The sequence below is a fragment of the Aulonocara sp. 'chitande type north' Nkhata Bay genome, linkage group LG3 (assembly GCF_057382095.1).
Source record: "Aulonocara sp. 'chitande type north' Nkhata Bay isolate Kocher_YH1m ecotype deep benthic linkage group LG3, A_spYH_male_GT1.1, whole genome shotgun sequence".
NCBI classification, from domain to species: Eukaryota; Metazoa; Chordata; class Actinopteri; order Cichliformes; family Cichlidae; genus Aulonocara; species Aulonocara sp. 'chitande type north' Nkhata Bay.
Genome location: NC_141346.1, coordinates 75,327,318 through 75,348,105, shown reverse-complemented (window position 1 = coordinate 75,348,105; position 20,788 = coordinate 75,327,318). Strand labels below are relative to the sequence as shown.

The following is a 20,788-nucleotide window of genomic DNA, read 5'->3' as shown; positions in this document are numbered from 1 at the left end:
ATGAAAACTAATGTACACACTATATACAAAACTCCAAAAAAGTCGCACAAAGTCACAGGCACAAAAGTCTCAGGTTTTGGAGGCCAGGGTCAGGTCTGCTGCTGCTGTCAGTGGCTGCCCCGGGACAACTGCTGGTGAGGGGTTTGAATGAAGATCACATGGCCAGGGGACCAATCAGCAGCCGTCAGCTCATCCACTCTGGGACCTGCAAAGACTTAAAGGCACAGACAACAACAGCCACCAAAACAGATTATGGACAGGGCCATAACAACAACCTGCATGTGTTAAACTGCTCCTGCGTGTAAACAGCGTGTCACTTACGGCTTTTTGCATCACAAGGACGCGCACTGGCGTCTCAGGGTGACTCAGATGTTTGCTGAATGAGGTGTAGACCGGACTAGGCGGGACTCATTTCACCAAAACACGAGCTTTTCCACCCACCAGTGTTTATCTGTGTGCTTATTTTAAAGAATTATTCCATCGTTATCAAATACGAAGCATTACACGCACGTCGCGCCGTTTCTGCTGAGTCAGACACCAGTGCTCCCTTGTGCTGATTCTCGGGTCCATCTTAAACTGGTGTGTTTGCGAATGAACTTCGGTAAAACGTTACAACGTTACCGGGCGCGCAGAGGGTCTCGGAGGCGTGTCGTACCTGTCGGGTGGTCGCGGGCTCCTCGTTCCCGGTGGGTGAAGGTGTTTCTCCTTCAAGCGATGCTGGGGTGACCGGAGAAGAAGCCATGTCCCCCCGACATCACCTCTCACTAAGCGCCGCTCCTACTGTGACTTTCCTCGGTGTCCTCCAGCGTGCAATACGCTGCCTGGCGCAGTTTGCACGGACGGTGGACCGGTTGCGTCGCTCGTCTCCTGCGCGATCAAAGTGAGTCTTCGGCTGCACAGTGCAGCCACTGTCCCTCCTCCGGCCGGCGGACTAGTCCAGGCGAGGCGGATGACGTTGTCCCGGGTCTCGCTCGCTCTCGCACATGCAGGACTTGGCCCAGTCTGTCTTCTTCTGCCTCACTCTGCGCTCTGCTTTTCACTTCATGTCTTTTTGTTTTGTAAGGTGGCTAACACGATCACTCCTCTTCTGCCTGCAGGACTCTGTGACTGCTCTGTGCTGTGGCAGCACACTCCAGCCTGATAGTTCATTTTACAGCTTTTGGCACTGCGACGCTCTCCTCGGCTCGACAGACACAATCTCACCATGTCGGCACAATATACTGAGTGCAATCCATAACATGATTTTATCTCACTGTAACTTTGAAATCGACCAAATGTTGCGTAAATGACGTGTCACGTGACTTGAGCACACACGCACACCCCCTGTCCTCACAGCAGACATTCATCTTAGCCCCCCCCCCCCCCCCCCCCGTGTTTTGAGATCATTGCTGCAACAAAAAGTTGCCACACATATTTCTACATGAAACGTACTGAATCAGTTGGCACATATTTAATATATATTAAATATAATATAATGTTGTTTTGTTGAGTGGCTGAAATAAAGCTGAATCGCATCACAGGAACGACACAGCCCTGTTCCTCCAGGCTGTTAACCTGTGAATCAGCAAACATGTATGATTTATTGTCATTCATTTGCTGAACAAACTTTCCTCTGAACTTGGACCCTGAAAATTCAATTCAATTTTATTTATATAGCGCCAAATCACAACAAAAGTCGCCTCAAGGCGCTTCATAGATACAGAGACAAACCCAACAATCATATGACCCCCTATGAGCAGCTCCCTAACCATGGATTGGAGAAGAATGTGAGATGGTAACAATGAGAGCTTAGGAGATGGCAAATACACTAGAAGAGCTACCTTTATATCATGCTGAGCTGAGGGTTTGTCAAGCCCAGCTCAGATTTTCAGGAGAAAGGTGATGTGAACCAAAAGCAGGAGGAGATCATCACTGCTGGACCGAAGGCTAAGAAGGAAGAGCTTCTGCTGTATCGTGTGACATGCACAAGATGTTTTATGCAGACTGAACTCTTTCTTTGTAGTGTTTACCTGGAGAAGATCGGAGGGGCTGGCTAAAATGATGAAAGCTCGAAGCAGATTAGAACACCGCTTTGAAAACTTGTACGTGATGCTGTGGGGTTGATTCAGTGACCTTGTGGGGCCATAACAGAGAAATGACAGCAGTGTAGTGGATCAAATAAAGAGTGATGATGTTATATTTGTGACTGTAGCAGGACCAAGGCTCAAAAGGTTGCAGGCGTTGTTAATTGAGCAGAAGATGGACGGCATGAAGCCCTCTCCTCGACAGCTACAGGATCACAGTCTGCAGGTTCAGTTATGCAACGTTTTAGCATCGATGCGTGAAGTTAAGAGCAGACAGGGAGGTTATTTTTGCACTGGGCTGGAATGACTCAGTTTACCTGTCAAAGGCTATCACGGCTGGGAGAAAACCCTCAGCATTAGTAAAGAAGGACCACGGTGGCCTCTGGGTAGAAACACTGCAGAGTTCATGTGGATACGCTGCTGCATTAGGTCAGATAGAAATATCATAAAGCATCATTAAGTAAAAACGTTTATTAAGAACAAATGTTTAAATATTGTTAACGTGTTTCCCAGAAACATCTGTAGAGACAAAGAGCTTTCTGTTGTTGCTTCGAGGAAACAAGCTCTTCTTTTTAGTTTTGTCCTGGTATTTATTCCAGGACGGACTCATCCACTGAGCAGTGTTTGGGTTTCTTCGTTTTCCTCGTTCTGGATGCAAACTATTACAACTTGGGCTTTATTTCAGTGACAATGGCCTTAAGCTGCAATACAACAGAAAGTTACTCATATATAGTAATTTCCCAGACCATATTAAAAATTCATTAACAGGAAATACAAATGATGGGACAATGCCACAGCATGGACATTAGAACAGTTGGGAAAATTTACCTGGAAAAAGGTGAAAATGAGGCTTCATTGAACTGGAATTACAAAGACCAGGAATGTGAGATCCACCAGCCACAACTGAGGGTTTTTACACGTCATATCCTCAAAGTAGAACTACAGTGATCAAAAGAATCGACTTTAATGTTATTCTTTCTTTATTTATGTCAGATTTAACCCCCCAAAAAGCTTTAATCTTTAACTAGTCTTTGGACGTAGCTACAGCACGGTCAGGTTGACAGTTTATGGGTAACATGTGGCCACCAGGCACTGCGACACACTTCCATGTTATATTACCTTGGCGTCCCGTAGGAATACAGGAGAATCATGTGAGGAATCTAAGAGTTGTTTCTTAATTCAATTCAGTTTTATTTACACAGCACCAAATCACAACAGCAGTCGTCTCAAGGTGCTTTATACTGTAAGGTAGCTCGTACAATAATACATACAGAGAAAAACCCAACAGTCATATGACCCCCTATGAGCAGCACTTTGGCGACAGTGGGAAGGAAAAACTCCCTTTTAACAGGAAGAAACCTCCAGCAGAACCAGGCTCAGGGAGGGGCGGGGCCATCTGCTGTGATTGGTTGAGGTGAGAGAAGGAAGACAGGATAAAGACATGCTGTGGAAGAGAGACAGATGAACCGCTGAGTGTTGTCCCGTCGAGGTGGCTCTTCTATGTTGTGCATTTATGGCACCAAACCACAAATGCAAAGGAAGAAAGGGTCGAGGCACAGCACCCAGCTGCCTGACAATATTCAGGCAACGTCCAAAGCCCCACAAAGGACCTACCCACACCCCACTGGCCCCGCCCAGATCAAGGAGCTGTCACAGCAGACAAAAATGTGAAGTCCGCACATAGTCGCCATGGCACCCACCAACCCACCACACCATCCCCCATGGAGCTACCAGGAGAGGCATACTGGCCCACTGAGGATCACAGAGGAGCAGACCCAGGGGCCTGACAGCACAGCCCCCACCCACCAGTCGTGCAGCTTATTTTATCTTGTCAGCGTGAGCCCCACCTAAAGGGGACAGAGGGATTAGTGAGTTGCATTAGTGGGGCAGGAGAGAGTGAAGCAGGGGAGCCAATGTCACTGCGATACGACTCCTCAACACCATCCAGCCTGCCCCACCACTCATAATGAGTCCTGCTGTGCTCTGTAGCAATGATGCATTTTATGTCTGTGTGCCAGGTTAGTGCTGTGGATTCAAAGGAGCACAGTTCCACTAAACAGGAGATCAGGATAAACCCCAGTAACCAACCCTGCCCCCGCCATCACATATTCTCAATCCCAGCAGAGGCCAGCCCCACAATGACATGCCACACGTGATACACAGCCAACATTACTGTTATAATTACATGTTTCCTTTATTACTTTCCTTTCAACCTATTGATTTTGCACCTTAAACTTTCTTCGGTTGCTACAAGCCACAAAGTCCTTTATGGTTTGTCTCTGTTGTGTGGAGGGCTGTTTTTAAGAGCTCAAAAATGGGTGTATCAGAGTCAAACAGGCAGCACAGTGGAAAAGTGTTTGGCACTGTTTCCTGACAGCAAGAAGGTTCTGGGTTCAAATCCAACATCTAAGCTGTTTGCATGCTCTCCCCATGTCTGGGTCCTCTCTGGGTTCTCTGGCTCCCACAGTCCAAAGACGAGCAGTTAGTGGGGTTAGGTTGATTGGTGTATGTGCCCATGAGTATGAGTGTACACGGGTGTTTCTCTGTGTTAGTGACAGTCTGACAGAAGGCTGCATCCCTCAGCCTCATGTGGGCTGTGTAGCCCCTTTACAACTGCAGTGAGAGCTCAGACCTGTTTCTGGTGGGTGGTGGACTCCTCCAGGGCTTCCCCTGATTCCCCTTCTGCCACAGAAGACTGTGGCCTCAGAAACTCATATCTGCTTTTTGCAAATGAAGCGAACCTGTTGGCTTCATCAGCAGGGGCGGATCTAGAAGGGTGGCATGGGGTGGCAAGTGCCACCCTAAAATGATCCCTTGCCACCCCAAGTGCCACCCCAGTTTTGCATATGACAGTGTTGTTTATTAAAATAAGTTTAACAGTTTGAGCGTAGTTACAGTCAGCAGTGAATATAAATGCTAGAACTGGATATATTCCATAGTGTCCCCCCCTCCACATTAACAAATGGTTCAGCCCATAGCAGGACGGCTTTCTTCTTGTTTTCAGTAGCAAGCGATGCTTATGATTGTGCCAGAGCACATTTTGAACAACACCATGGGAATTTCTGATTTTACACAGGTGGGTGGATGTTACACTGTGGAAATGAAGGAAGGTGAGTGCTATTTTAAATGGTTGTAGAAAATGAAAAAACAGCAGGTGTATTGGCTGCATTTTTAGATAAATAGTTGTATCTGTTTACAAAATGTACAATTTATATTTGCATTTCAAGTTATAAACATTTACCCAACACGTCTGTGGTTTTTTTACAGTAAAAAATACTGCTAGGATTTTAGGTTCTTTGTGTGATTTCAGATCAGTAATAGTTACATTAATAGTAATAGTAATACTAATGCAGTATGTCAGTGAAAAAACAACTAAATTCAGTTGAGCTGAAAAGATACCAAACAAAGCAAGAGGAGGAAAAAATAAAATGAAACAATCTGAGGGTGAAATACAAACGTAAACTCAAAGGAGTCACAAATGTCCGGTTGTGTTTCAGACCTCAGAGGGTGAATCCAACAAATCATGAAAAATGAGGTTTACATGTTTGTTCATGACAGTGCAGATTTCTGACATTTTGTGTAATTTAAGCTGTAACAATGTGACTGTTTTCTAACAAAAACAGTGAAACTTAAGTTAGACTTGTGTTTGTAAATGAAGCGCCCCATGTTGTGTAGCTTTCTGGAGTTTATACTTATTGGGCTACATATGTATTTAATATACAGGCTGTACAGTACATAACATCACAACTCACATGTTTCATGTAACTAAAGTGTGTAATCATGTGGGTACAGACAATAATTAAGTTATAGACTATATTTATATGAAAAACGTGCATACTTACTGCATTTGAATCATTTTAACCACATGTAACCACCTGCATATGTGTTTGGGGGGAAAAGGCTTTGATTTTGCCACCCTAAGAAAATTTCTCTAGAGCCGCCCCTGACCATTTCACAGGATTTGCATTTAAAGATGCAACAAGACTAAAATGGTTAGGGTCAGGAGGTCAAAGGTCAGGGCTCCTGTGGGTCTGAGGGCGGCCTCACGCTGGAGAAGGATGAAGGAGTCTGACCTGAGCCAGTGTTTGACATGAACACATCAGCACTGCTGTCAGTGAGCCTAACGACAGCCGTTAGCATCATTTCAGTGTTTCAGTCATAAAAACACTTCCTGTCTCTGTGGTGGTTACAGTGACATCATGCAGTTTGTGCTTTGACCTCCAGAGGGCGACAAATCAGCACAGACAGAGAGCTCCATTCAAACTTTGCTGCCATCAGGAATAATTCTTCAAATATAATCATCAGTGTTTGAGCAGTTATGATATCAGGGACAATCTAGACATGTGTGACAATACTGAACATGTCACATGGCACACCTCAAACATCATGTGATCCACTCTCAGTCTGCACTTTCATTCATGACTTCAACAGGTTGAAATGAGCTTTGAAGAAACATCAGTTCAGTGCTGAAATATTTAAACGCTGCAGGAAGAACAACAACAAAGTGATGACGGATGTTTGTGCTTCAAACAGGAAAACCAGCAGAAATAAATCACAGCCTGCCAGAGGTTTGGAGTTTCCGAGGTGCAACTGAACGCAGCACAGTGTTCCAATGCTCTTTATTGTCCTCAAACGTCTCTTTGGGTGTTTCCTTCCTGCTCAAAGTTTAATTTTACTTCCTGAACTTCGTGGAGTGGAGCTTGTTGTTGGTGTGTGAAGAAACTGTAAGTTTGCTTTGTTTCCTCCTTTAACAGTTTGTCTTTAGGAACTTTACTGTTTGTTCAGCTCGTGTTTGATTTCTTCACACAACAAACTGTGTGTGTTTGTATTTCCGGTCTCTCCATTAAAGTCAGTGTGTAATGTTTCCTGGCTAACATCAGCTGTGTGCAGCTTAGTTCAGCACAAATCTGCCGCTCCATAGTTCACGGTAACGGACTCACAGCTGGACCAACGAGGCCGAGTGTGTCCGCCACTCTGAGCTACGTTCGTGTTTGTGTACTTGTAGTTTGTACTTTGAGTTCACTCAGAGCCCACAGAGGACGCAGCGTACGTGATGACGTCACAGCCCTTTACCTCCTTTACTGTCATTGTGATTAATGTTTACACAGGAGACACCTGCAGAGCTCTGACGCTGAGCTAGCACACAGCATGCTAACGTTCAGCTAACGCTAAGCTAACCTAGAACCCAGAGTGACGTAAAGCTGAGTAAACACTGACCCCAGACCAGCACCGTGATAAAGTGAGCTGCTGCTGCTGAACTTGAACAGGTAACAAAGTGATGAGCAGTCAGGCTGCAGGTTTCTACCTGTTCATGTTTCTACAGTAGAATCACTTTGAAGTGTCTTTGTGCTGTTTCATCTTTGATTTGTGTTCATAAACACTCAGAGAAACATCACGTGACCTCATCAGGATCTGTGTTGGTGTGTGGGGCTGTACCTCAGCTTTATGTTGTTACATGCTCATTTGTTCATTTTAACATCAAAGTAATGTTATGAGGAGTAATGAAGTAACGTACTCCATTACTTTTAATCAAAGTGTTCTGTGTAATATGTGTAATAATGACTGTTTTGAGTAATGACCAACACTGATCACAACAAAGAGGAAATGCCTCCAACATGCACAAACATTTGAGCCACAACATGCAGTTAATGTGCACAAATGTCTTTGATATGCTGCTCAGTGATGGTGGTGACTGTCAGAGCAGAGCTACTGAGAATCAATAAGTAATATCAATGATGGGATCAGAATCACTAAATTCTTCTCATCCCTGTCAGTATCATACATGTGCTGTATAATGTGATAAATGTAGAGGTGCTGGCTGTTCTCTCACTCTGCTGTTTAGCTGTAAAGGACGCCTCCCTGCCTTTGTCTCATTCATGACCTTTAATAGTCTCTTCTAACATGCAGAGATCTGTATGATCTGTTTCATAGAGTCTAACCAGCCTGTACAGGTAACAACAACAGTCACTGCATCACTGACACACAAACGTCATCTCTGTCAATAACAACATTCATACATGGAATAAAAACACATCAGTGGATCATTGCTGGAGCTGATGTTTGTGCTCCTGGTGCAAAGGCTCTCAGTTTCCTCCTTGAAATAACATCAGTGGTGGGTCAGCGACATGCTTTCTTTCCCTCTCAGGTTTAAATATCTGGGACTCTCCACCGTTTGGTTTTAGAGCTGAAGAAGCTTCTCTGATGAAACGTCTTCCAGAAACTTAAAGACGTCTCTTTTCTCTCCAAGCTCCTTAGATCACATGACCTGGATGACTGAACCTACAGACATATTGACCTGGTTTCATGGTCACATGACAGGTCAGAGGTCAGCGACTGTAACTCAGTTCCTCCTGTTAATGTGAACTCACTGAGTGTTTGTGGTTTACCTCTCAGACTGACTGAAGATGATGATGGAGGAAGAGGAGGACAGAGCAGAGTCTGCAGGGTCCAGCTGTCCGTCTGTGAGGAGCGACTGGTCCAAAGGTCTAAATCCTCCAGACTTCAGTGGTGAACCTGGAGCAACGAGGTCAGAGAGCTGAACTCACTGAGTAACAGAAATAATTCTGCATTGACATTATAATCAGTGTTGACTCTGGTTGATTGTCTGACTGTGTTTGTGAGCTGAGAGGAAATGAAAATGAGTTTGTAACAAAAATCAGTTTTGTCCAGTTTTCCTGTAAAAAGCTGAACTCTAATCTAAGAGGATGTTACTGACAGGAAACAGCTGCATTATCTGCAGTCTGTGTGATCACAGCTGCTTCAATCATGTTTGTGTCTGCAGAGGTCAGAGGTCACAGTCTGCAGGGTCCAGCTGTCCGTCTGTGAGGAGTGACCGGTCCAAAGGCGACGTTCCACTCTTCAGTGGTGAACCTGGAGCAACGAGGTCAGAGAGCTGTGATGACTCCTTTACATGTTTGTGTTTCCTGGATAAATATGACCTGAAACATCCTCAGATTGTTACAAAGATCCATTAAAAAGAAAACAATGAAAGAGAAAAGATCCAAATGTTCGACTTGGTCATTTGCTGTTTGAGGACAGTGATGCTCATATCTGTGGGGAAAGTGTGACCTGAGTGGGTTCATGTTTGTCTTTAAAGAACAGAGCTGCTCTGATTCTCTTTGTGTCTGATCTGTTAAACAGTCTGAGAGGTCACACAGAGACCCAGCAGCTAAAGCCTGGATCATACTGGCTGCTGTTACTCCATCAGGACAACACTGAACCACAGTGGTGTGGATGTAGTGGATAAATCCCACCATACTGATGCTCAGAGTTAACCACAGGGAACAAAACCAGATGTTACCTTCAGATTGTGACCTTTGGAGTGGACGATGCAGATTTCAATAGAGAATAAATGTTGTTGTTTTTCAGCTGTGAAGAAAGAATCTAATTTTCTGAACTTAAGAATTTATGATGCTGGAAACAACATGGAGACTATAACACAACATTTCCACTGTGTTCATAGAATGAATGTAAAACTGTCAGACATTCATTAAATATGCAAAATGTCTACAGAAGCATCAGAGGGTCAGACGTGAAGCACTCAGTGATTTTGATCAAATGACTCATCAGTTATTGATCTGTACTACACTGATCTACCACGTTAGTAAAGCTGGTGTTCTGGTGGTGGAGGGAGACTCGGATCATGTTCTGGTTTTGGAGCAGTGATCTGCTGATGGTTCAGTTTGATGAGCTTCTTCAAAATCATCCCTGACATCACCACTGAAAGGACGTCCATGAAAACAGACTGAAAATTACTGATATGTTCACAATCTGAGAGTTTAAAACTTGACAGACTTGATTCAGATGAAGTTATTTGAGCAGAAACTCCTGGATCTTTATCCTGTGTTGATCTAATCCTTCATGGTTCCTCCACAGAGTGGAGCAGCAGAGCTCAGAGGTTCCCAGTGGTCAGTCTGCCCAGCAGCATCAAACACAGCTGGACTCCATATTTATGGTCTGTACATGTACAACAACTACTGTTACATCTGTTCTGTTCACAGTCATCTCCATGCTGCTCTTTGTAGACCAGTGGATCGTCAATGTGTCCAACATGGATCTGATGTTTGGCTCCATGATTTCAGTCTGATTGGCTCATTCATAAATATTCTGTTCCAGCTGCTGGAGGACAACATCATCACTTTTGTGAAGAACGAGCTGAAGAAGATCCAGAAGGTTCTGAGTCCAGATTACCCAGAATGCTTAGAGAGTCAGAGGAGCAGCAGCAGAGAGGCATTTGTGAAGATCACAGTGGACTTCCTGAGGAGAATGAAGCAGGAGGAGCTGGCTGACCGTCTGCAGAGCAGTAAGAGGATTTATCTAAAGATTTAAGCTGCTGGATAAATGAACATTTTCCAGAGATGGAAGATGGAGCAACATGTTTTAAAGATTAGTTCTTTTTGGAATTGAGTGTTTATTTTTCTTCTCATTCAGAACTTCAAGCTGCAGTTTGTCATCGTAACCTTAAATCCACCCTGAAGAAGAAGTTCCAGTGTGTGTTTGAGGGCATCGCTAAAGCAGGAAACCCAACCCTCCTGAATCAGATCTACACAGAGCTCTACATCACAGAGGGAGGGACTGCAGAGGTCAATGATGAACATGAGGTCAGACAGATTGAAACAGCATCCAGGAAACCAGACAGACCAGAAACAACCATCAGACAAGAAGACATCTTTAAAGCCTCACCTGGAAGAGACGAACCAATCAGAACAGTGCTGACAAAGGGAGTGGCTGGCATTGGGAAAACAGTCTTAACACAGAAATACAGCCTGGACTGGGCTGAAGACAAAGCCAACCAGGACATCCAGTTCATATTTCCATTCACTTTCAGAGAGCTGAATGTGCTGAAAGAGGAAAAGTTCAGCTTGGTGGGACTTGTTCATCACTTCTTTACTGAAACCAAAGAAGCAGGAATCTGCAGCTTTGAAGACTTCCAGGTTGTGTTCATCTTTGATGGTCTGGATGAGTGTCGACTTCCTCTGGACTTCCACAAAACTACAATCCTAACTGACCCTAGAAAGTCCACCTCAGTGGATGTGCTGCTGATAAACCTCATCAGGGGGAAACTGCTTCCCTCTGCTCGCCTCTGGATAACCACACGACCTGCAGCAGCCAATCAGATCCCTCCTGACTGTGTTGGCATGGTGACAGAGGTCAGAGGGTTCACTGACCCACAGAAGGAGGAGTACTTCAGGAAGAGATTCAGAGATGAGGAGCAGGCCAGCAGCATCATCTCCCACATCAAGACATCACGAAGCCTCCACATCATGTGCCACATCCCAGTGTTCTGCTGGATCACTGCTACAGTTCTGGAGGATGTGCTGGAAACCAGAGAGGGAGGACAGCTGCCCAACACCCTGACTGAGATGTACATCCACTTCCTGGTGGTTCAGGCCAAAGTGAAGAAGGTCAAGTATGATGGAGGAGCTGAGACAGATCCACACTGGAGTCCAGAGAGCAGGAAGATGATGGAGTCTCTGGGAAAACTGGCTTTTGATCAGCTGCAGAAAGGAAACCTGATCTTCTATGAATCAGACCTGACAGGGTGTGGCATCGATATCAGAGCAGCCTCAGTGTACTCAGGAGTGTTCACACAGATCTTTAAAGAGGAGAGCGGACTGTACCAGGACAAGGTGTTCTGCTTCATCCATCTGAGTGTTCAGGAGTTTCTGGCTGCTCTTCATGTCCATCTGACCTTCATCAACTCTGGACTCAATCTGCTGGAAGACAAACAAACAACCTCCTGGTGGTTTAAACCATCTCTTCACCAGAGTGCTGTGAACAAGGCCTTACAGAGTCCAAATGGACACCTGGACTTGTTCCTCCGCTTCCTCCTGGGTCTTTCACTGCAGACCAATCAGACTCTCCTACGAGGTCTGCTGACACAGACAGGAAGTAGCTCACAGACCAATAAGAAAACAGTCCAGTACATCAAGAAGAAGCTCAGTGAGAATCTGTCTGCAGAGAAAAGCATCAATCTGTTCCACTGTCTGAATGAACTGAATGATCATTCTCTAGTGGAGGAGATCCAACAGTCCCTGAGATCAGGAAGTCTCTCCACAGATGAACTGTCTCCTGCTCAGTGGTCAGCTCTGGTCTTCATCTTACTGTCATCAGAAGAAGATCTGGATGTGTTTGACCTGAAGAAATACTCTGCTTCAGAGGAGGCTCTTCTGAGGCTGCTGCCAGTGGTCAAAGCCTCCAACAAAGCTCTGTGAGTACATTTGTACTCATGTCTTTACTTTTAACATCCAACTGTGTCAGTAATTTATTTCACCAGGCTTTCTGTCTTTGTATGAATTTGTATCCTAAAGTTTTGGGATTTCTCCAATACAACTGTGACCTCTTTGATGCCTCCAGAACTCGGTGTACTCGAGACGCTGGATTCACCATAAACTCTGATCATCACTGCTGCTGTTATGTTATCAGTCTTTGTTTAAACACTTAGGCTGCATGTGCCTGATGTTGTGATACTTTATATTCACATGCATGCTCCTAGATTCATTTCTACTGCAGGTCTATTTTAGTCACAAATGTTGGTGAAACACTTGCTTTTACATGCATGGTGGGTCCTGCATTAAAGAAAGCATTTGAATTACTCAGTGAATCCTGGCAGCCAGAGAAACATCCTTAGTTCCACTTTAAACTAAACTCTGCTTCGGTCTTCCACAGTGTGTTTGTTGTTTCTTTGTTGTTGTTGGCCTGCTCTCTCCTCTCACTCCAATCTGGTTGCAGCAGATGTTTGTCCCTCCCTGAACCTGCAGACTTGGGTGCAGCACCTCAGTTCATCTTCAGTCTGAAACCAGCTGTTTTAGCTATATCCCCTCAAGCACAGCTTCCCTGGTCATCTCTGCTGTGGTTGCTATAAAATTTAATCTTGATTTAAAAAAAAAAAAAAAAGAAAAAAAAAAGAAAAACCTCAAGTCAGACTTGATGCCATTTGTTGGCAGCATGGTGCCTGTTTGTCAGTCTTTGATGATAAACTGCAGCACAGTCTAAAGCAAACCTTCTGACTTTATTGACTTTATGCATGTATATATTCTTCCTGTTCACCTTGGACACACAACAGCTCTCTGTTTGTTGTGATTGGATCTAGAACAGCCAACATATCGTACTCTAGATGATTTCTAAGGTGGTATCTGGGATGAAAAGTTAAAATCAGCTTGGATGGCCTGTACTGTATGATGGCCTTGGTTGCACCACATTGATGGCCATGCAGGGTGGTTCACTGCTTGGGCAAGAAGACCGAGGAGTGAGCCACCCTTGGTCAAAGCTTGGTCATTCAAGCTCACTGTTTTCCCCTGGTTGGTTGATGATAGTATTTTTTTTTACCTGACTTATAGTCATCATTGTCTTCAAATTAACTCACACACTGCTGACTGCTGTAGCTTACCTGGCTGAGCAGGTGACCCATGCACTGAAGGTTAGAGTCATGACTCCAGGGCCTGGTTTGAGTCTGCCCAAGACCATTTCCTGTGTGTTATTCTCCTCACTGCTCCCTCCCTTCCTTTCTTCTCTGTCCTATACAGTGAAGACAAAAGGCCTCGAGTTCTGAAAACTCTTCCTCTTCATCATCTTCCAAATCATCTCTCTCATCTAACATCACCAGTATTATCTGAGTAGAGAATCTTTTCACAATCTTGAATGATAAGGATCCAAGTGGGTAAAGTTAGTTATTTGTTGTGTTCCTATTTGCAGCTGGGATAGATTAAGAAAAACTATCGGCTGCCCAAATTACATCCAGTTTAGAAGACAAACATTGAGTGAAGTGTTTGTTTCATCATCCTTCACAACTCATCAACCAGGTGTCACAAACTGCAGCAGAACAGTACAAAGCATGTCATACTGGATGGCTGCAACAACCAGAGTTTTACCTACCTTTGGTATTTCTTGACCGCATGAGCGTAATATTCACTGAACAGATTCGTCTTCTGTAATCTTTTCAGATTCAGATTCAGAACACTGTATTTAATTTCAAGGGGCAATTAGGATACTGACCTTGCCAACCGTACCTACAATACACAAAGCAAGCAACAGGGATGGGTAAAAGGTGAGAGACAGCCGGTGTAGACAGCGCATCCGGGCCTGCAGCATTAGCGCTGGTCCCCTCGACCCACCGTCTGCACCGGGAGGGGATAAGCATGCTTAGGATGGGAAGGAACAGTCTAAACACCGTCTGTTAGCAGGGTGAGATTTGTTATGTTCAGCTCCAGCCTTGAGACCACAGCTGGCGCCGGTATGTTAGCCGCATGAAATGATGGTCGTTTTCTTTGGTGTGAACAACTGACTCAGAAGGTGGAGCAGGTGGAGCTTACAAGGAGTAAGTGCTGATATAGAAGAAGAGTTGTGTTTTAATGAAGCTATTTAGTTAACCAATAATTGTATTGCATGCTGGCGTTAAAATTTTTTTTCATTTGACTGATTTAATTAATTTGTTTGTTTGTTTTCTTCCAGACTGAGTGGCTGTAACCTCTCAGAGAGAAGCTGTGATGCTCTGTCCTCAGTTCTCAACTCCCAGTCCTCTAGTCTGAAAGAGCTGGACCTGAGTAACAATGACCTGCGGGATTCAGGGGTGAAGCTTCTGTCTGCTGCACTGCAGAGTCCACATTGTACACTGGAAACTCTCAGGTCAGGATCCAAACATATCATTAAATGATATTATTGTATAAACAACCAAGCTTTATAGAATTGACAGGTGAACTTTTCTTATCTTTGGATTGCTTAGGAGATTCTTAATTACTGTATGTCACTGTGGTTTTATTTGTAAAGCCACTTCTGCTGCTTTCATTCATTTGGAAGTCCTGTAGCTGAGTTTGGGAGAGACTAACAGCCTCGGCAGCAGAGGGGAGAAAGGCTGTGACACCACCACTTTATTCTCTTCTACCTGTCACATCATTTTATCAGGAAACAAATATGCTCATGTTTTTACTATGTTTGTCTTGAAGATGTAAGAAGATCACATGGTGCTTTTTATTATTGTGTTGGTTTGTTTCCTGTCTCTTGGATGGAGCCCAGCTGTGCGTGGCCCCTGGGCCTGTGGTCAAAGTGTGTGCTGGATAATCCGGCCCAGGATGAGGCCAACCTGACATGGGATGAAATGTCTGTCACATATTCGAGCCCAATTTAAAAACATCCTCCATAAATATTGAATAATAACAATAATAATAAAGGGTCAGAAGATGACTTGTTGGAATGAAAATGAGCTTGTAGTTTGTCTGCTTTAATAATGTGACTGGAAAAAGGTGTTGGACTTCAAATATGTCCATTTCTTTCACACTTCACCTTTAAAAGTGAAGCCTTGTTGTTCCTGGAAGGAAAAACACGACTTTTTCAAGTCTTTTTCCTGTTTTTATGATAAATGTACGACTTTAATGTGAAACATTCAGAGTTTTTTCTCTTGTTGTGTTTGTTTGAAGCTGCTTCCTGTTGGTTTCAGCTGTTTGGAGTTTCCATTTTCTAAACTTCTACATTCTGAACTGTTAAGATCTCCCAATTCTTTGAATCTTTTTGCTGAAGGAAGGACAATACTCGGTGTATAAATGCTCAATCAACAATCCTTTATTTCCATACAATCCAACACTTATGAGCATAAGCCATCCGGATGGGGAGACATGCATGAAGAGGGTCACAGCAAATCTCAAAATGGTGACGGGTTACTCAGCTTCTTATAGCCTCTAGTGGCCCCCACCTAGTTGTAAAAGCCTAAACATTCACATTATTTCTCTGTTACAGCGCCTAAGTTATGAACTCGGCTCCCTGTCTTTCTGCTCTCTGTAAAGGTGGGGGTATGGAATGTGGTCTGTCTCTTCTATTATCAGCACAAGGTCCTCTGCACACAACATTCTCTTCATGATTCAGCAGTATGAAATGTCAAGAAACAGTGTAACACATTCACAGCAGATCAAGGGTACAGGGTAATGCACACCTGTCTAACAAATCCAAAAGTGGTCACATTCGTTTAACCCAAAAATATAATGGAAATTAAGCTACATACACAGCACACAATCTAGACCAGGGGTGCCCAATCCCGGTCCTCGAGAGCTACCGTCCTGCAGCTTTTAGATGCATCCTTGTTCCCACACACCTGAATCAAATGAATGGCTTGTTATCAGGCCTTTGCCAAACATGATGGCATGCTGAAGAGATCAAACCATTTGATTCAGCTATGTTGGAGTAGGGATGCATCTAAAAGCTGCAGGATAGTAGCTCTCGAGGACCGGGATTGGGCACCCCTGATCTAGACTAAAGGATATTATATGACCTACAGCAGTTAACATAATTCAACTACTTTAACTACAGATATAAGATAACATATGATTCAGAATAATCTCACAGAACCTTCTTCAGCTCTGAACAGATGATGAAACACTGAATGATTTCAAGCACTTTGTCTAATAAACTTACATCTTTCATTCTTTATACAGATTGGTGAGCTGTGGTTTGTCAAAGATCAGCTGTGATTATCTGGCGGCAGCACTGAAGTCCAACCCCTCCCATCTGAGAGAGCTGGACCTGAGTCACAATAACAAGCTGCAGGATCCAGGAGTGAAGCATCTGTGTGGTTTCCTGGAGAGTCCAGGATGTGGACTTGAAACTCTGAGGTCAGTCAGCATGTTTTAGTTGTGCTGAGATGAATATGATGTGAAAGTTGTGCTGACACTAAACTGCAGACATCAGGCTGATATTATACTGATCCACACTGAGGATCTTCATGGTAAAGTCTGTTTTCTTCTTCTCTGGTTTAGTCCATTGACTGCAGCAGAACAATGTTTGCATTTCAAACAGTGATACTCAACGTATGGCCCGCGGTCCACACCTTTCCTGATTCAGAGAGAGGGGACCCTGATTAACTGTGTAGCTTCTTCCTCACAGTTCTAAGTATCAGACACAACAATGAATAATCCACAGCTGACTGTCTTTAGCAGGTCAAAGGTCACGGCACACAGCAGACAGTGGGAAATATTATAATTCTGATCATTTATCAGCACATATCCATATGTATAAAAACAAAGCTGACACTGTGAGACTTGATCAGAGGTGTGATCATCACAGCAGAGGCCTTCGTGTCAAAGTCACTGAGGATCAAACAGAAACACATGAAGCAGATTTTCCTCTTCTGGCTTTTTATAGCAGATAACCTTCAAAATATTCTGCAGTCCATCAAAAACTGAAGCAAACCATGAACCAACATGTGAACATGAGCTGATTCTGCTGAAGTGAAGCAAAGTTACAGAGGTTTGATTACAGACACAGCTGAGAGTTTGTAATCTGTCATCATTTTAAAAGGTTTAAATTTCTTCAGTATTGAACAGCAGAAATGAGGCTTTGTTTTCAGAGGCCGACAGCAGTGAACACAACAGCAGACTGGTGCGTAATAAGCAGTGAATAATGCAGGAAACAGATTTTTGAAGGTAAACTGTTCTTGAAGTACACTGAGAGAGAGAGAGCTGTGCAGGAAGTAAACGTCAAAGTCAGAGAGAATTCATGACGATGTTCATCAAACGTAAAGCGTAGTTTGGATCTTCTTCTGCTGCTGCTTCACTCAGTTTTGGTTGGAGACAGATGAAACCTGCAGCTTCAGGATCTGTGAGCTGTCCACTTTCAGCCCCGACGGCGTGTCCGTGTACGTGCCGTCGAGTGAACGATCCACGCTCTGTGTTTCCATCTTTGTGTGTTTAGCTGCTCTCATTTACTGTTTTATCTGTTTGCTGCTTGTTGAAATACTTTTGGGAGCTTTAACCTGAGATTCTGGCAAAATACATTTATATTAAAAATCGATTCAGGATTGAATGAATCAACATCGCTTTATTCAAATTAAAACCATTTAAATAGGAAAATCCATTTTTTTTACAGCCGCCTCTAATGCTGGGTAATGTCAGCTGGTCCATGTGCAGCTGGCTGTGAGGCTCAGGGAGCGTCTACAAAGTGCAACACTGAAAGAAAATCATCCATAAATATTGAGTAATAACTGGACTCTCATACAGCGAGACTCAAATGCCTTTAAACATCAGCTTATCCTGCTGATCCAAGTCCAACACTGAGTTTGTAAAAACATGTTTGTCAATCATTTTGTTGGTTTCTGAGGAAAATGATTCAATAACTTGCTGCTAATACTCAACACTTCATCATATTTCCTCATAACCCTCTTTTGTCTGACCATTTGATCCCATTTGAATTTGCAATAAAGGATCCACAGAGTTTGGTGACAATAATGACAGTAGATGTTTGTGTGAAAGTGCTGGAAGCAAATTAGTGTGTGATGTTCTTTCAGTGTTGCACTTTGTAGACGCTCCCTGAGCACTGGTCTCACAGCCAGCTGCACATAGAGACCAGTGTTGTTAGTCCAGGTCAGAAGACGACTTGTTGGAATGAAAATGAGCTTGTAGTTTGTCTGCTTTAATAATGTGACTGGAAAAAGGTGTTTGACTTCAAATATGTCCATTTCTTTCACACTTCACCTTTAAAAGTGAAGCCTTGTTGTTCCTGGAAGGAAAAACACGACTTTTTCAAGTCTTTTTCCTGTTTTTATGATAAATGTACGACTTTAATGTGAAACATTCAGTTTTTTCTCTTGTTGTGTTTGTTTGAAGCTGCTTCCTTCTTTTTTAAAACATTTATTTATTGTTTTTAACTGGTTTTACATGTTGCACCGTGAGCAAAAAGCTTGAAGCTGCTTCCTGTTGGCTTCAGCTGTTTGGAGTTTCCATTTTCTAAACTTCTACATTCTGAACCTTCTTCAGCTCTGAACAGATGATGAAACACTGAATGATTTCAAGCTCACACTTTGTCTAATAAACTTACATCTTTCATTTTTTATTCAGATTGAAGGACTGTGGTTTGTCAGAGATTAGCTGTGATTATCTGGCAGCAGCGCTGAAGTCCAACCCCTCCCATCTGAGAGAGCTAGACCTGAGTCACAACAAAACCCTGCAGGATTCAGGAGTGAAGCATCTGTGTGGTTTCCTGGAGAGTCCAGGATGTGGACTTGAAACTCTGAGGTCAGTCACCATGTTTTAGTTGTGCTGAGATGAATATGATGTGAAAGTTGTGCTGACACTGTGGATCAGTAGGCCCACACACCTCTATACAGGAAGTCTGGTTCTACTCTTTGTAGAACTTCTGATCCCTGATCCTCTGAGTCTGACTCAGTAAATAATGAATAATCTTCACTTCACATTTCAGTCAGTTCAGATTTCATTAGCACGTTCACTTTAGCATAATCCATTTTAATCCAAACACCTTTCTCTTTAAACTCTGTTTGTCAGTCACAGTATATCCAGTACAATCCTCTTTTTCACTGCGTCACACACATTCAGAGATCAGAGTGTCCTGTGTGTGCTCTCATTCAGTCACACTCACTCTCATATGGCTGAAGTCTGTTTGTACACAGGCTGTCAGCTGGCCTGAGTTAGGCCTGTCTCTAAAATCATTATTTTATTACTTTTATTCTGATTCATCAAAGCCAAACTCAAACATATTTATATTTACTGATTATGTTCTCATCAGTAATTAACAGTCAGTGCATTCAGATATGAAGCATAATTCAGTGTTTAACATATTATCACAGATGGACTGCACAGGAGATCTCCTTTATGAAGAAACTGTGAAAGTTTGTCCAACAGTGGGAAACACTTCTGAGAGCGTCTCAGAGAATATCTGTGAAGCAGAAACTGTTAGAGTTTGTATTGTTGATTGTCATTTATGCTTAGAAATATTTAACCATAGATGCTTAGAGGTGTATAATCAATTGTGTAGTGATAAGTTGTGTGATCTTTAACAGGCTACAGAGGCTTGGTGTGTATTCCACACTAGAATGCACACCTACATCCTGGGAGCATGGGAAAGTTCGTACCTTGTTTAATTGTGTTATGGTAGGATTAACGTAGTTACGTCTGTTCTAGCCTAAGTGCTTTTTGTGTATAAATGAACTGCTGGACTTCCTTACTGTCTATCTAGGATGAGGGGGGGTCTACCCTCTTCCTGACCAAGGATGTTTGCTTGTGTGCCTTTATGACCCTTTGATCAGCAGTACCCCCCCCCCCCCCCCCACACACACACACACACACACACACATACACATCCACCACACACACACAGGCAAGGTACTCTTTGTGTGTATGTAGACGTCATATGTTAATGAACCTATGCATATTCACGTAACCTCAATAAAAGGACAGTGGTACGGGAGAACGGACGAGAGCAACTGGGGTCAAGCGAAGGGACGGCGCTCTGTCCGGTCTCTCCCGTGCACGAGTAACATGAAGAACTTTCCTACTTCGTGTCTTGCTTTGCAGTGTAATTATATTGTCTTCAACGTTCCAGCGGATGGGTTCAAGCTACAAACCTATCAGAAACTAAACATAATAATAGAAGAAAAGCCAAATAATGATCCAAATCCTGCTCTGAGACTATCAGACAGTAAAGGCTTCCAAAGACTGCTCACCTCTCAGACTTACTTAAAGATGCTGGTGCTGTCCACAGATCAGCTGACCTGCTGGGTCTCCATGATCAGCTTTGTTTCTTGGAGATAAAGGCTGAAGCCTTTAGAGCTTCAGTTCTCCAGAGCAGCAGGATGTCTGAGGTCCGCAGAAACACAAAAACACAGCAGCTAAAAATAGTTGTTCAAAGAAAACGAGGTGGGAGCTGCTGATTCCTGAGCTTTGATACTGGATTAGCTTCAGTAGTTATTCCAATCACTGCTGTAGGAGCTACATTTAGTCACAGCTGAC

The 20,788-nt window shown here is 43.5% G+C and overlaps 2 protein-coding genes across 2 annotated transcripts in view; both read left to right on the top strand.

Annotated features, from left to right (window-relative positions):
* The window catches only part of LOC147337028 (uncharacterized), a 642,403-nt gene that overhangs the window by 191,779 nt on the left and 429,836 nt on the right, over positions 1–20,788 (top strand). The window contains exons 12-14 of the mRNA XM_086286246.1: positions 14,514–14,687; positions 16,484–16,660; positions 18,881–19,057. Coding sequence (XP_086142372.1) covers positions 14,514–14,687; positions 16,484–16,660; positions 18,881–19,057 — 528 coding nt within the window. The remainder of the gene's footprint in view (positions 1–14,513; positions 14,688–16,483; positions 16,661–18,880; positions 19,058–20,788) is intronic.
* Positions 11,426–12,331, top strand: LOC147337041 (protein NLRC3-like). The gene has a single exon (XM_086265915.1). The coding sequence runs from the start codon at positions 11,426–11,428 to the stop codon at positions 12,275–12,277; it is 852 nt and encodes a 283-aa protein (XP_086122041.1). The 3' UTR covers positions 12,278–12,331.